At 45.8% G+C, this 11,883-nt stretch overlaps 1 protein-coding gene across 1 annotated transcript; it reads right to left on the bottom strand.

Moving 5' to 3' along the window:
* Positions 1-6,891: 6,891 nt before the first annotated feature.
* Positions 6,892-9,406, bottom strand: LOC131817935 (free fatty acid receptor 2-like). The gene is made up of 2 exons (XM_059151850.1): positions 9,277-9,406; positions 6,892-7,886 (listed from the first exon to the last, which is right to left on the bottom strand). The coding sequence occupies exon 2, from the start codon at positions 7,879-7,881 to the stop codon at positions 6,892-6,894; it is 990 nt and encodes a 329-aa protein (XP_059007833.1). The 5' UTR covers positions 7,882-7,886; positions 9,277-9,406.
* Between the last annotated feature and the right edge of the window lie 2,477 nt (positions 9,407-11,883).

The following is an 11,883-nucleotide window of genomic DNA, read 5'->3' as shown; positions in this document are numbered from 1 at the left end:
CTAAACCATGCTTGTAGATTCAGCTACAAAGTACATTTCATGGACCAGAAAGATACACTGAATTTCCAAAATAATGTTGCTTCTGGCGAAGAAGCGAGGAAATTCAGTGAGGGAGAAACATTATTAATGGGGACATCAACTTAAAAAATCTATACAAATATTGGAGCACCTAATTGACTCAGTCAGTGGAGCACGTGACTCTTGAGATTGGGGTTGTGGGTTTGAGCCCCAAGTTGGGTATAGAGATCACTTAAAAATAAAAGTTAAAAACATCCAAAGAAATATGACCATTGACGAGCAGTCCCTCTGCAAGAGGGGTGTATGCATATTTGTTGGGTTTTAATTCTCTATACTTAAACTTTTGACTAAAATTTTTAAAATAATTGCAGAGACTGGCTGTCACTGTGAGCACTTGAGAAATAATACATCTTATGGTTGCAAGTGACTGAAAGCCCAATTCCAACTGGCTTAAGCTAAAAAGGGAGAATATTTTGGCTCCAGAATATGTTTGCTTTGGGATTTCAGAGACATGGACTTGGTTTCTTGATGTTCTGCCTGGCTTCAAGTTGACTTCAGTGTCTCTCCTCAAAGTGGTCCCCAGAATTTAAACTCACGTCCAGAGTCAGTCCAGTTAGAAGAGGGATTCTTTCTCCTAAATGGTTAAAAGAGAAGGACTGGGCTGGCTTTGCTTGGTCTAGGTTGAGTCACATGCTCAGATGTGAAGCATCACTGCCGCCAGAGGGGATCTAGGCTGATGGCTCTCATCCTGGGTCATACCTCTGCCCCACAACATGAAGTCAAGAGTGATGTTAGCTCTGCTGGATGTCACAGTTGAAGGGTGGGAGTGAGGTGCTCTCACCAGTGAAGGGGGACTGCCGAAGAGGCCAAAGCAACAAGTGCCTGCCTCAGATCGCTGGGTCAGTTCAAAAAGGCATCGCGAAGCACGTTGTGAGAAGACTGTAGTCTTTAAGTCCACCAAGCGATTTGCTTTCCCCTGCCCACCTCTCACCACCCTGCACCCTGCCCCGTTAGTGGGGCTTCCTCATGGGAGTGATGCTGTAAATGGCAGAGTGAGGCTCTCGGTAGACTTCCAGTAAGCCATAAGCTCCCCACCCAAGTCGGGGTGGGGGCCTAGCCTCTGCCAAGAGAGCGGTCGCATCTCAGGTGTTTTGTAGGCAGGATGGAGTAGAAGGATTGAAAGTACATTTTTTTAAAGATTTTATTTATTTATTTGACACAGAGAGAAAGATCACAAGTAGGCAGAGAGGCAGGCAGAGAGAGAGAGAGGGGGAAGCAGGCTCCCTGCTGAGCAGAGAGCCCAATGTGGGGCTTGATCCCAGGACCCTGAGATCATGACCTGAGCTGAAGGCAGAGCTTAACCCACTGAGCCACCGAGGTGCCCCTGACAGTGCATGTTTGATAGAATTTTCTCTCTGCCAAATAATAACTTCTCTAATGTAACATAAAATATAATGAGCAATTTATTGTTATTATCAAAAAGTCATATCTTCAAAGATTTGTGAAGTGCTCACTAGGGGTGCAGTTTCTTGAGCCCAGCTTAAAGAGAACACTCTCACTGAAGTTTACATAAACCAAGGGACCTGACTTCACATCGAGTCCCTTTCCAGTGGAAGCTCACCTTCGCCACCATGAACCTGAAAACCAGAGAGGGCTGAGGAGACTTTGCTAATGGTATCTTCAGACCTTTCTTCTCCCTTCTTAACACCGTGCTCCAGGAACCATGTATTTCCCAGGAGGGGCAACAGGAGTTGTGTTGAGCTAGAATATATGAACTAGAGGTGATCAAGTACTCTAGCCACAAAACTGGGGCTTTTACTGGGGCTTTTACTAGGGCTTTGTGAAGCCTCCCCTCATTCCAAAATAAAGCACACTAAGCATGCTCATAACTTTTGTCCTGACTAGCTTTCTTTTCTCTTTGCGGACAAGAATCAAATGTGCTGTTCCCCCCCACCCCCAGGATGCCATAGGGTAAATATAATTAGCATTGAGGCTTCTGGTTCATACAACTTCCTAGATCCCAAGTCCTACCTATATTTGGGATCAACACACCACCACACAGATGTAGATGAAGGAATCCTCCTCTGTGAAACAAAAAGGAAAACTCCAGTTGAGAGAATCTTTGGAACCAGATTCTTTTTTTTTTTTTATTTTTAATTTTTTATTAACATATAATGTATTATTAGCCCTAGGGATACAGGTCTGTGAATCGCCGGGTTTGCACAGTTCACAGCACTCACCATAGCACATACCTTCCCCAATGTCCATAACCCAACCACCCTATCCCTACTTCCCTCCCCCCCACAACCCTCTGTATGTTTTGTGAGATTAAAAGTCTCTTATGGTTTGTCTCCCTCCCAATCCCATCCTGTTTCATTTTTTCCTTCCCTATCCCCCAAACCTCCCATGTTGCCTCTCAAATTCCTCGTATCAGGGAGATATATGATAATTGTCTTTCTCTGATTGACTTATTTCGCTCAGCATAATACCCTCTAGTTCCATCCACACTGTTGCAAATGGCAAGATTTCATTTCTTTTGATGGCTGCATAGTATTCCATTGTATGTATATACACCACCTCTTCTTTATCCATTCATCTATTAATGGGCATCAAGGTTCTTTCCATAGTTTGGCTATTGTGGCCATTGCTGCTATAAACATTCGGGTACACATGCCCCTTCAGATCACTACATTTGTATCTTTAGGGTAAGTAGCAGTAGTGCAATTGCTGGGTCATAAGGTATCTCTATTTCAACTTTTTGAGGAACCTCTCTGCTGTTTTCCAGAGTGGCTGCACCAGCTTGCATTCCCACCAACAGTGTAGGAGGGTTCCCCTTTCTCCTCATCCTCATCAGCATCTGCTACTTCCTAACTTGTTAATTTTAGCCATTCTGACTGGCATGAGGTGGTATCTCATTGTTGTTTTGATTTGTATTTCCCTGATGTCGAGTGATGTGGAGCACTTTTTCATGTATCCGTTGGCCATCTGGATGTCTTCTTTGCAGAAATGTCTTGGAACCAGATTCTTTTTTTTTTTTTTTGAGATTTTAAAAATTTATTTGACAAACAGAGAGCATTAGTAGACAGAAAGGCAGGCAGAGAGAGGAGGGGGGAAGCAGGCTCCCCGCTGAAGCAGAGAGCCCGATTTGGGACTCAATCCCAGGACTCTGGGATCATGACCTGAGCTAAAGGCAGCGGCTTACCCCACTGAGCCACCCAGGCGCCCCTTGGAACCAGATTCTTGACTTGCATCAAGTGATGAACCCTCAGTCCTGTGCAAAGCAACTCTGTCTTACCCTCTAGATCTGTCTGCTCCTCCTTATCTCATGACATGGTAGTTCTTGTTTTTACCTCTCCCTTTTCTTTTTTTTTTTTTTTAAAGATTTTATTTATTTGTCAGAGAGAGCAAGCGAGAGCGAGCACAGGCAGACAGAGTGGAAGGCAGAGTCAGACGGAGAAGCAGGCTCCCTGCGGAGCAAGGAGCCCGATATGGGACTCGATTCCAGGACGCTGGGATCATGACCTGAGCCGAAGGCAGCTGCTTAACCAACTGAGCCACCCAGGCGCCCCTTTACCTCTCCCTTTTCAAACATCAAAAAGCTCCGCATTTGACCTGGCAGACTTTAAACTCACATCTTGAAAAGCTTGAATGGCATTAAACTATGAAATTTTGAGTCATTAAATGCTGATGCACCAGGAAGCATGGGATTTTAGATACATACAGTTCTGTTAAATACAGGACCCCTGTGTGCACTTAAATATTACTTAGGACCCCAAAGAGCTTCTTAAATTTTTATGTTATAGCTGCTGACACATACCATATTGGAAATTAAAACAAGAAAAGTTAAATATGTATGTATTCAAAGGGAATCAGAAAGCCATTATGAGTTAATAGAAGATATATTCAGAAGATAACTATGTTTTCAAAGATCCTAGGGAGGGGGCTTCTGGGTGGCTCAGTCAGTTAAGCATCTACCTTTGGCTCCAGTTATGATCCCAGGGTCCTGGAATTGAGCCCCTTATTGGGCTCCCTGCTTAGCAGGGTGTCTGCTTCTCCTTCTCCCTCTGCCCCTTCCCACTGCTTGTGCACACACACTCTCTCTCTGTGTCTTTTTCTCTCAAAGAAATAAATAAAATCTTTTTTTAAAAAATCCTAGGAAGAAAAGTGGCATGGTATTACATTTTTGCAGACCTCTTTAGACCTCTAGCTTAATAGAAGACAACTATATTCTCATAGCTGCTTTGCATTCAGTGTGTTGTAATATCACATGTCAGGTAGTTTCTGAAATATTCCACTGTGCATTCATTTGTGGAAGCATGTGAGTGAAATAAGCAATTAGTATCTTAATATCATTATGAAAATAGTCTTGACCCCTCAGATCCCAGAAATGGTCTCCAGGTCTCCAGGGGTCTGCAGATCACACTTTGAAAAGTACTTTCTAGGGGCACCTGGGTGATTCAGTCAGTAAGTATCTAACTCTTGATTTCTGCTCAGATCATGATCTTAGGGTCCTGGGATTGAGCCCCACAACAGGCTCTGTGCTCAGCATGGGGTCCGTTTGGGATTCTTTCTTTCCCTCTGCCTCTTCCCTGCCCCCCCGACCTGAGCTCTCTATCTCTCTCTAAACCAAACAAATAAAATTTTAAAAAAAGAAAAGAAAGAAAGAAAAGTGCTCTCAAGGACTCACATAGTTGAATGCCATCTGGAATGCCAAAGGAAAAAGGAAGAAAGGGAGGGAGAAACCAACTAAGGAACTCTTAACATAATAAAATGTCTAAAGTAACCACTAAAATAGTAAAAATAGAGCTGATGATTTCTAATTTAGTAATATGAGAAATGAAAAGAAATAAAGCAGTTTAATCCCAAAGGAAAGCAAGAAGAAAGAAAAAGCAAATAATAGTAGGTGAGGAAAATAGCACAAAGTAAGATGGTGTTTCATTTGTTTTTTCATAAATGTTTGTATTCACTGTGATAATTTATCTGGCTATTCATTATTAGGCCATTTGCAGTATGCGTGTAGATTTCAATCTGTGGGTGTACTTCCTGGAAGTGTTTAAAAATAAGATGACAAATAAATCCAAGCATATTGGAAATGATTATTATATAAATATAAATAAATAAAATGGTATAGGTAGAAAACAAATACTGTTGAATTGTCCAATCAAAGTATAAACCCCCCACCTACTGTATATCACTGCATATAAAAAATGCATCTAAAACCTAAGAATATAGAAAGCTGGAAAGTAAAAGGAGGGACTGAGATGCACTGGGCAAATACTAACCCCCAGAGCAAGTTGGCTTGGCTATATTAACTCAGACAAAATAAATTTTAAGGCAAACAGAATGATGACCATTTCATTTCACCAGGAAGACAGAACTATGAGGAGAAACAGCCAAGTTCACTGTCACAGGAGGAGCATGTAACACACCTCTCCATGTAGCTCATAGATCAAACAGACAAAACGTAAATAAAGGTTATAAAGATTTGAACATCACAGAATAACAGGTTTGATATAAGGCATTCACAAACCCCATGTACAGAGACACAATGGTTGCAGAATGTATGTAAGTCGACTATATTCCAGGTCAAAAAGCAGTTCAAAACAAATTTCAAAGAGCTGGAACCATTCACACCATATTCTCTGGTCACAGTGCCTTTAGTTAGAACAGAGTGACAAAAGGATCAAGGGGAAAAAAAAACCTGTATCCTTAAAAATAAAGAATATTTCTAAACTTGAGTCAAAGAAAAAAACAATCATATGGAAATTAGAGCCTATTTAGAACTTAAAATAATGAAAAATTATGCAAATCCAAACTGGTAGCATCCCATTGAAACTGTCCTTGGAGGGAGATCTCACTCCCTCACTAAGGGAGTGAGATACCTCACATGCTTAGGTAACAAAGAACAAAGGCTAAAAATGGATGAGCATCAACTTCAAAAAGTTGGAAAAGGAGCAACTGAAAAGACTCAAAAAACTACAGGGAAGGAAACAAACCAACAGTAAAGAAATAGAAGTTGTGGGTGACTTCCACAGAAGGCCTTTGGCTTTTGAAAACCAAGTAACAGACCTCTGACAAGACTGATGACAGAAAAAAATGAAACAAATACACAGCATTGGGGACTGAAAATAGGACGTAACCACCAAGAAGTATCCTGACTAGTTTCTACACACCAGCACTGACTTGCTGTTGCATAGACCTGAGCTAGCAACGGCTTTGTTTGGGGGACTGGTTGTGCAGGCTCACATGGCAGGATCCTGTCTGGCTCTCCAGACTCTTTTTTTTTAGGATTTTATTTATTTATTCGAGAGACAGAAAGTAGCTCATGAATAGGGGGAGGGGTAGAGGAAAGGGAGAGAATCCCAAGCAGGCTCCATACCCATTGTGGAACCTGACGCAGGCCTCCATCTTACAACCCTGAGATCATGACCTGAGCTGAACTCAAGAGTCAGACTCTCAACCGGCTAAGCCATCCAGGTGTCCTTTGCTCTGTAGACTCTTGCCTTTGCTAGATTTTCAGACCTGCTGCATGGAGCAACCTCTCCCCCTGCCTCTGAATCAAGGACAGAGCAAGACAGCTCTGCAGTAGTTGAGGAATGCTACCATCTTAAAGATACTGCATGGGGAAATAATTACAAGGATCAAAGGGCTGTGGCTTACCATGAAGCAGTGCCAACCACAAATAAGGAAATGTCATAACCCCCAGGAAACAAAACAAAAACACTCTCCCAATGGATGAGTTGGACTTGAGATGTCCACTGCTCTTCTTTGCCTTGTAAGCTAGGCACAGGAGAAGTTACCCCAGTTCTGTTTCACTGTTCCCCATTTTGAGCCCTCCCTCCTCCCACAAAATATAACAGCAAGCTGGCCAATTCAGTCTCCTGTGAAGTTGACATTGGCCATACCTAAACTCCCATCTCTCTCTGCGGCCGGCTCCCCAGTTCTCCTCCTACAGTACCCTGACAGTAAGACACCCCAGCTCTGCAGACCCCGTAGCCTCTGATCAAAGGCTTTGCGCATAGCTGAGGAGGAGAAGTAGAAAATCAAGGGGTCGACACAAGCATTGAGAGCACTGAGCAACACGGCGCACACCCGCCACCGTTCACTCGTTTTCTGGAAGAATCCCACCACATGAGACACATTATAAGGCCCAAAGCAGACCAAGAAGTTGAAGAGGGTCACGGCGGCCAACCCCACAGCTCTCCAGCGCTTCCGTGTTCCCACTTGGGGTCTAGAGAGCATGATCCACACGAAGCGCCAGTAGCAGAAGATGGTGACCACCATGGGGACAAAGAAGAGGAAGAGACACAGCTCTAGCCGCACAGGAAGCAACACTTTCAGTTGCTCTTCGGAGAAGTCCTCATAGCAGGCAGGGAGGACTATGGCATCATCAACCCCCTCCTTCTGGGCTGGTAAGTAGTAGACGATGATCACAATGCTACAGTGTCCAAAGGACAAGAGGCAGGAGACCAGAGAGGCGATCACTCCATATATGGGTCGACGGGACTGCTTGTACTGCACAGGGAAAGCCACACTGCGGTAGCGCTCGATGCTGATGCCCATCAGAAGCCACGTGCTGTAGTAGATGCTGCTGTAGAAGCCGTAGGCGGTGAGGGCACAGAGAGTGTCTCCCAGGGGCCAGCGGAAGTTGTTCACGATCTCGATCATCTTGAAGGGCAGCAGCAGCAGCAGCAGGAGGTCCCCCAGCGTCAGGCTGAGCAGGAGGATGTGGATGGGGGCAGGGTGGGGCTGGCGGACCCGTCCTGTGAAGGCCCGCAGGGCCAGGAGGTTGGCAGGGAGACCAGCGAGGAAATATATTATGTAGGCAGAGAGGAGAGCAATCTCTTGGAAATTTAGGGCCATCCTTCCTAAAGAGACGAAAGATGAAGTGAGAATCCTCTCTGACCATGGGTTTCCGAGCCCCAAACCAAGGGGAATCCATTCTTGGCTTCATCGCATCTCCCTTCCCTGCCTTACTGAGTGGTGATGGCTGGCCCCTCAAACTGAGTACTCTTCTGCTTTCTCTGTGTCACAGAGAAAGGAAGCCTCCTTGCTTCCCAACCAGATTGTTTCTGGAAGGAAGGAAGGAAGGAAGGAAGGAAGGAAGGAAGGAAGGAAGGAAGGAAGGAAGGGTGTCCTAACCATCTTGATGTCTTAGAAGCTCCCACAGGAAAAGTTTTGAGGTCTCTAAGTCCCCCCTAGAAAGGACACTTTGTGAGGACAGTGACACCCTCTGTCTTGTTCACCACTCTGTCCCTAGGACCTAGAACTCTGCCTGATGCATAGTTGGTGCTCCCATCTGCTGATAAATGAATGGCTGTAGGAACAGAGGGAAAAGAAACAGCTGCTTCGTCACCAAGAGGGACTAAGCCTGAGACTGCGTCTGAGTTTTTCCAAATTTTATTTAGCCTGCTTGTGGCCCCCTGCTTCCTCCTTCCTTCCCTCCCTCCCTTCCTTTTCTTCCTTCTCTTCCTCCTCCCCTCCCCTCCCCTCCCCTCCCCCTCCTCCCGCCCTCCCTCCCTTCCTTCCTTCTTTCCTTTCTTCCTTCCATTTGCCTCTTTTTTCTTTCTTTTGTCATTGGGATTGAACACAAGACTCTCACCTTCACCCCTAAAAATGGGAATTTGGTTCAGCCTGAGGGATGGTCATATTGAGCCCAAGGTGACTCCCAGATGCCCAGCTTCTTGATTCCACACTAAGCCATTCTAAGAAAACCTGTAGGTTTGTGGGGGAGGGTGTTGGTAGTAATGGAAATAGCCTGAGCTGGGCCCAGTCACCAGGATCCCATGCCTCAGCTCAGTTGTGTGACTCTGGGAAGATCCCAGCAGCAGCGTGTTTTCCTCCATAGCACAGATAATCATGATTTCTCCCAAAGCACCACAGTTCCCAGTCTGCTGCCGCTAATGTTCCCTTTCTCGATGTCTGAAGAAAGCACATGTGTGTGAGATTTATGCTGGTGAAGAATAACTTTTCATCTCTTATTTATCATTAAAAGGTAGACATTTGAAATAAAACTTGAGTCCTCAACCTGTTACTGTTAGTGTATTAATTGTCCCCGACCTATAAATCTCATTCCCAAACTAGAGAATCTCAGAGGGCCCGGTGAACGGGGAGATTCCCACCTAGTCGGGGCTGAGCTCACCATTGTTTTCCTGCCCCTCTCGCCTGCACCAGGCCCTCACCAGAACAAGCTCGCCATTGGCTTATTCCGGCTCCTTTCCTATCTCTGTCCCCCTTCATAAGTTTGTCTATACTCACTCCTTCCCTAGGTTTGTGTTCCCAATGGCCTCTTCCTGAGCACAGTGAAGTTGGGTGTCTTGCCTTTTCCTGGAGACAGGCAGCTTTTCACATTTGTTGCGTCTCAGGAGCAAAGGGAAGCTTATCTAACTGGATCACCTTTTTCTCTTCCACAAATGTGAGGGTTTTATGCCTGGAAGAGTCACATGGTCAAAGAGAGGAAGGTCAATAGGTGAGTTTTCCCAACGCAGTGTGACCATCTGGATCGTCCACCAAATTCTGTCCCCACCAACTGATTCCTTTCAAAAATCCAGATCACACCAGCTCTTTGGGGCTTCCTGCTTCTTCTGCATTTCAAATAATGCATTCTGTTTTCTTTTCCATGGGCAATTATTCCAAACAATTTTGCACATGCACCCACTTCCTGATCCTTCTGGTCTTTCTACACCTGTTCCTTCCCCATCTTTTCTCTCAAGGCCCCTGACCTAATCAATTTCCTGTTTCTAGGAGGCTCCTCTGAGACTCATTAGTGTCTAAAGCATTGCCTGACTTCCTCTGGCCCATCAGGTCCCTTCTTATAAATGGTTTTCCTTGGACTTGGACTTTCCCAAGTCGATGTTGCTTCCAGGCGCGTAGGGTTCTGAGTCTTCCTCCCTGCTCAGTCCCTCTTCCGGTGGGCTGTGCCCTTCTGGGCCAAACTTCTTTTCACTGATCTCTCACCAACCTGTGTTGGTCTGCATTTCTCCCTGGGGGTGTCTTGAGATAGACCCAGGAAGACTTGGACACTCACTGGGGATGCTTTGTTTCTCTTCAGGGAATGTGTATGTTGTATGTCTTGCCACTGGCCACCTGACCCTGCCAACAGAGACCTTCATCCTTTCCCCTTGACCCCAGAAAGGAGACCCTTAGCCCAGTTTCTCCTCCAGAGAAGATCCGTTGTTACTCATGTCTCCCCATGTTGGTAGCCCGGTGATCTCTCTCTATATCCCTGTAGGCTGCCTTCCCTAACCCACACAGTACCTGTCCTGTCCTGTGAAAGGCACACGAGAATTGGTTTTGATGCTTGAAACACATGGGACAGAGGCAACATTTTGTTCTCCACCAAGTTCATTTGTACCATTTTTGCTGTCTGCCTTTCATTGAGTAACAGAAATTTACCGGCAAGGTAAAGATTGTCACATAAAGCCTCTCTCATCCTAAAATGCCAGGGGAGGGTCTTCTTTTCTCGTGGGGCTTTTTTGGGAGACAGCCCAGGCTGAACAGGGATGTTTGAACTGATGCAAGGTGGCAGCCGTGTGAAGGGCACTGCAGGTTGAGGGGACAGCAAACACCAGAGCCCTGCGGTGGGAACAGACTTGCTATGTCAGAGGAACAGAAAGGAGGCCAGTTGTGGCTGGGCATAAGAGACAGGTCGGGCTGCTCAGCCTGTGGGCCACAGGAGAGGAGAGGACACAGGAGTGAGTTCGTGAGTGCTGACTGTCATCTGGAGTAGTTCGACTTGGGAGGACAGCTGTCTCATCTGTTGATCTTCTCTCTCTCTCTCCTGCTCTTTGGCGTGTCTCAATAAGCTGCTGTGCCAGGCAGAGTCTGACAGCCCCCTTCTGTTCAGAGCCCTTCTGCCATCTTGACAACACTGTCCTCTTCAGCATCTGGCAATCACTGATCAGGGAAAGGCCAGACAGGAGGACACTAAACATGGGATCACTGGGAAACACTGTAAGAGATTAGGGAACAGAGGTGCCCAGCCACACATGCAGCAGCATGCAGCACCATAGGAAGTCAAGAGATGGAACACGGGCTCATCCAGGGAGTGGGGCTCAAGGTAGTCACTATCCCACTTGCCCTTGAACTAGACTGCTATACAGCTGAGCCCACTGCAGTTCCGCTGTACCCCCTTGAAACCACACACTGTTAGATTGAGAACCCTCACCTGTTAGGAAATTAAGGTTTTCCAACCCCCTCCTCTCTACCAGCTGCTGCTGCTGCAGCCCTGACTCCCCACATCTCAGGGGTGGGACCCAGGTTACACAGACTTTGCCACCGCATCCTTCCAGCTGCTCAAACCAAAACCCCAAGAGAGATCCTTCACTCTTCTCTTACTCTGACATTTATTCCTTCACCAAATGTCTTCTGCTCTATTTTCAAAATATATCCCCAACCAACATGTCTCAACAGGTCCACTGCCGCCCCGTAGGTTCAAGCTGTCATTCCCGTCACCTGGCCTGTGTTTCTGAGCAATGTTCTGTCTGGTCGCACTGCTTCTCTTGTTGCCCTGTTCAGTCTGTTCTCTCCACACAGCAGCCAGAGTGGTCCTTTTAAAACCTAAATAGGTCACATCTCTCCTCTATACAAAACCCTTCGGTCTTCCCATCTCTTTTCAAGGCCACAGTCCTTACAGTGGCCTACAAGCTCTACTGTGTTGGCTTCCTGTCCCTGTCACTCTTTGACCTCAACCCCTATTCCTCTTTCTCTCCTTGTTACTTGGGACACTTCTCTAGAGGGTGCAATTTGACTGTATTTTTCTTTTCTTTTTTTTTTTTTTTAAGATTTTATTTATTTATTTGACAGAGGTCACAAGTAGGCAGAGAGGCAGGCAGAGAGAGAGGGGGAAGCAGGCTCCCCGCTGAG

The sequence above is a fragment of the Mustela lutreola genome, chromosome 16 (genome assembly GCF_030435805.1).
Source record: "Mustela lutreola isolate mMusLut2 chromosome 16, mMusLut2.pri, whole genome shotgun sequence".
NCBI classification, from domain to species: domain Eukaryota; kingdom Metazoa; phylum Chordata; class Mammalia; order Carnivora; family Mustelidae; genus Mustela; species Mustela lutreola.
Note: the sequence above shows the minus strand (reverse complement) of the source record. Positions and strands in the feature narration are given on the sequence as shown.